The sequence below is a fragment of the Anneissia japonica genome, unplaced genomic scaffold (assembly GCF_011630105.1).
Source record: "Anneissia japonica isolate Jap-2015-1 unplaced genomic scaffold, ASM1163010v1 scaffold13761_len11392_cov266, whole genome shotgun sequence".
In the NCBI taxonomy this organism is placed as follows: domain Eukaryota; kingdom Metazoa; phylum Echinodermata; class Crinoidea; order Comatulida; family Comatulidae; genus Anneissia; species Anneissia japonica.
In genome coordinates this window covers 2,800-5,463 of record NW_022746411.1, presented here as the reverse complement: position 1 = coordinate 5,463, position 2,664 = coordinate 2,800, and the positions used below count along the sequence as shown (strand labels likewise).

The following is a 2,664-nucleotide window of genomic DNA, read 5'->3' as shown; positions in this document are numbered from 1 at the left end:
AGATGTGTATAAGAGACGAGGGGAAAAAAAATTGATATGTTGTAGAAATGATTTTTCTAAGTCAGAAAAAAGTTGTTTGACGAAAAGCTGGGGAATGGTGAACGAGATACAGATTTTTGGATATATAAAAACTGGGGAAAAAGGGGCGTAACCACCCATTTTTACACCTTTTTCCCCCAGTTTTTAAATATTCAAAAATCTGTAACTCATTCACCGTGCTCAGTTTCTGATCAAACTACTTTTTTCTGTCTTAGAAAAATCAGTTCTACAACATATCAAAAAATTCTTTCCTCCGGAGCCTGACTTCAAAACGTTAACAGTGTATCGTATGCTCCAGGCACGGATTCAGAGCTCCCACTGACCTTCGCACAGAGTGCTTATGGGACGGATCCCCTTAGCGATCAGACCAGCGAAGGGGAAGATACTGAGCTTAGCCTGACAAAAAAATGTTTGATAGGCCTAAGTGGATTTGCACTGCTAGAAGACTAATTTGAACGATTTCTTCAATTATCTTATACCTCCCACTCGGCTGAACGAGTAATTAATTGCGAGCGCAGGAGCGTGCCATTATTTCAATTATTTAGAAATATGTTTTCAAAATATATTTTTGTAGTGCCTACGAAAATATCTCAAGAAAATGACATTGAATGAATTCAAAAGATACGTAGATATGGCTTCTGAAATGTATTTATAATGTTGGTCTAGTGTAAAAACAAAATATTTACTTCTCCAACGACACAGAAAACTTTGAACAATGTCAATAAAAATGTATATATATATATATATATATTTTTATAGTGCACTGTGCTCTGAGACCATGAATGTACGGTATAGTACGTTTGCCTGTAATGAAAACAATTTATTCTTTGCATGACTTGTTTTGGGTGGGTGGAGGAGAAGGTATTCCCTATGTCGTCTGTTTTCACCTATGAATAAAGAATAAGGGCCGGTAACAAATGGACTACCACAAAACCTCAAATTGAAGCCCAGTGGGTTTATTCTCGAGATGAAGGCCATCTCGAATTGAAGTCCCCTCTATAATTTAAAAAAATTAGCCTCGAAAAGAAACCCACGGGCTTCTTTTTAAGATAGCATAGGCTTCTTTTCGAGATAGTACAGTGCATACACCTGTCTCTTATACACATCTAGATGTGTATAAGAGACAGATATATATATATCCATTTAATTCTAAACTTATAGATTGTATATGTTGGTCGCAATCCAAAGGACAATGCTGTTTCACTTTACCACTTTCATAGAGCAATTAACATGCTACAGGCATATGCAAACTGGAGTGAATTCTTTGATTCTTTTGTCGCAGGCCACGGTAAGAGTAATTTTAGTTACTAAGTGTGGGAGAGGTAATAATACTGTAGGTTTACTGCAATACCAGTTTTATCCTATGCTGGGTACGTTTGGTAACTGTCATTCATACCTACATTAATGTTGTCCTTGTTCAATCAATGAATGCACTTCATTCTATATATTTTGCACAGCTCACGGTGGCTCGTGGTTTGATATCAATTTATACTGGTGGTCCAGGCGTCAGGATGAAAATGTTTTGTTTCTAAAGTACGAAGACCTGAAAAAGGTATACACCTACCTATCATTAATTGTCATCGTATGTTGTTAGAAATTACAACCATTTTGACAACGCGTGGCCGTGAGTATTCGCGTGTCCTGACAGATTGTTAGACTTTCATGAAAAGACAGTCATAAAATAGTTGGTGGCCATAGTTTAAATATACTGTATACAGGAATAAATATATGGTAGCTAGAACTTCACAGACCAACAAACTATTTAATAAAAGAATCATAAATACTTCAATAAAAAGTGTTGTGTACCACCCATTTATTCCACTACAGATTAACATTTTTGTCCCACCGACTCAACAGAAAATTAATGGCTAACTATTTTATTTCCTTTTTAGCGTGTAACCACCTTAAAATTATCTTCCTCTTTCATTGCATTTATTATGTACCAACATTATTATAGTCTCTTCATGTTTTTAACATGATTCTTGAATTAAAAAAAAAAGCGTCAAAGAAACAAATTCATTAATCATTGACAAAATTCATCGGAATCCATTAAAAAAACAGACACATCAATCATAATAATCCTTGAATTTTTTTTCGTGCGGTTTACAGGCTGACTAACCTAGCTTAGTCAAGAACTTGATTTTTGTATAGCAAAAGTGTGGAGACACAACCTAGTAAAACATATTAAAATGCTCTTGGCTAGTTTCCTATAGAGATTGTCCGTTTCAAGGCTACGTATTTTTCATCTTTTTTTTTCACAAATATACACATTTTTTTTCAATTTTGATACAATTGTTTGTTATTTGAGCAAATGCATTTAACAGCTTTATAGACCTATTGTGTTTCTTTCAAAAGGATCTAGCTGGCGGTATTGTTGAAATCGCTACATTTCTAGGATGTACAATTCCGGAGGGTGGTTTGGAAAAGGTAGTCAACCACTGTTCCTTTGACAGTATGAAGAAAAATCCGAAGACTAACTACGAAGATAAAGTTTTCATAAACAAGGAAATATCCAAGTTTATGAGGAAAGGTATGTTATTATCATTTTCTAAATAACTATAGGGCATATATATATATATATATATATATATATATATATATATATATATACATACATACCGTACA

At 34.2% G+C, this 2,664-nt stretch overlaps 1 protein-coding gene across 1 annotated transcript in view; it reads left to right on the top strand.

Moving 5' to 3' along the window:
- LOC117120210 (sulfotransferase 1C2-like) overlaps positions 1-2,664 on the top strand; it is a 5,253-nt gene that overhangs the window by 1,724 nt on the left and 865 nt on the right. The window contains exons 2-4 of the mRNA XM_033265222.1: positions 1,201-1,327; positions 1,497-1,591; positions 2,395-2,569. Of these exons, the coding sequence (XP_033121113.1) occupies positions 1,270-1,327; positions 1,497-1,591; positions 2,395-2,569 (328 nt within the window). The 5' untranslated portion in view covers positions 1,201-1,269. The remainder of the gene's footprint in view (positions 1-1,200; positions 1,328-1,496; positions 1,592-2,394; positions 2,570-2,664) is intronic.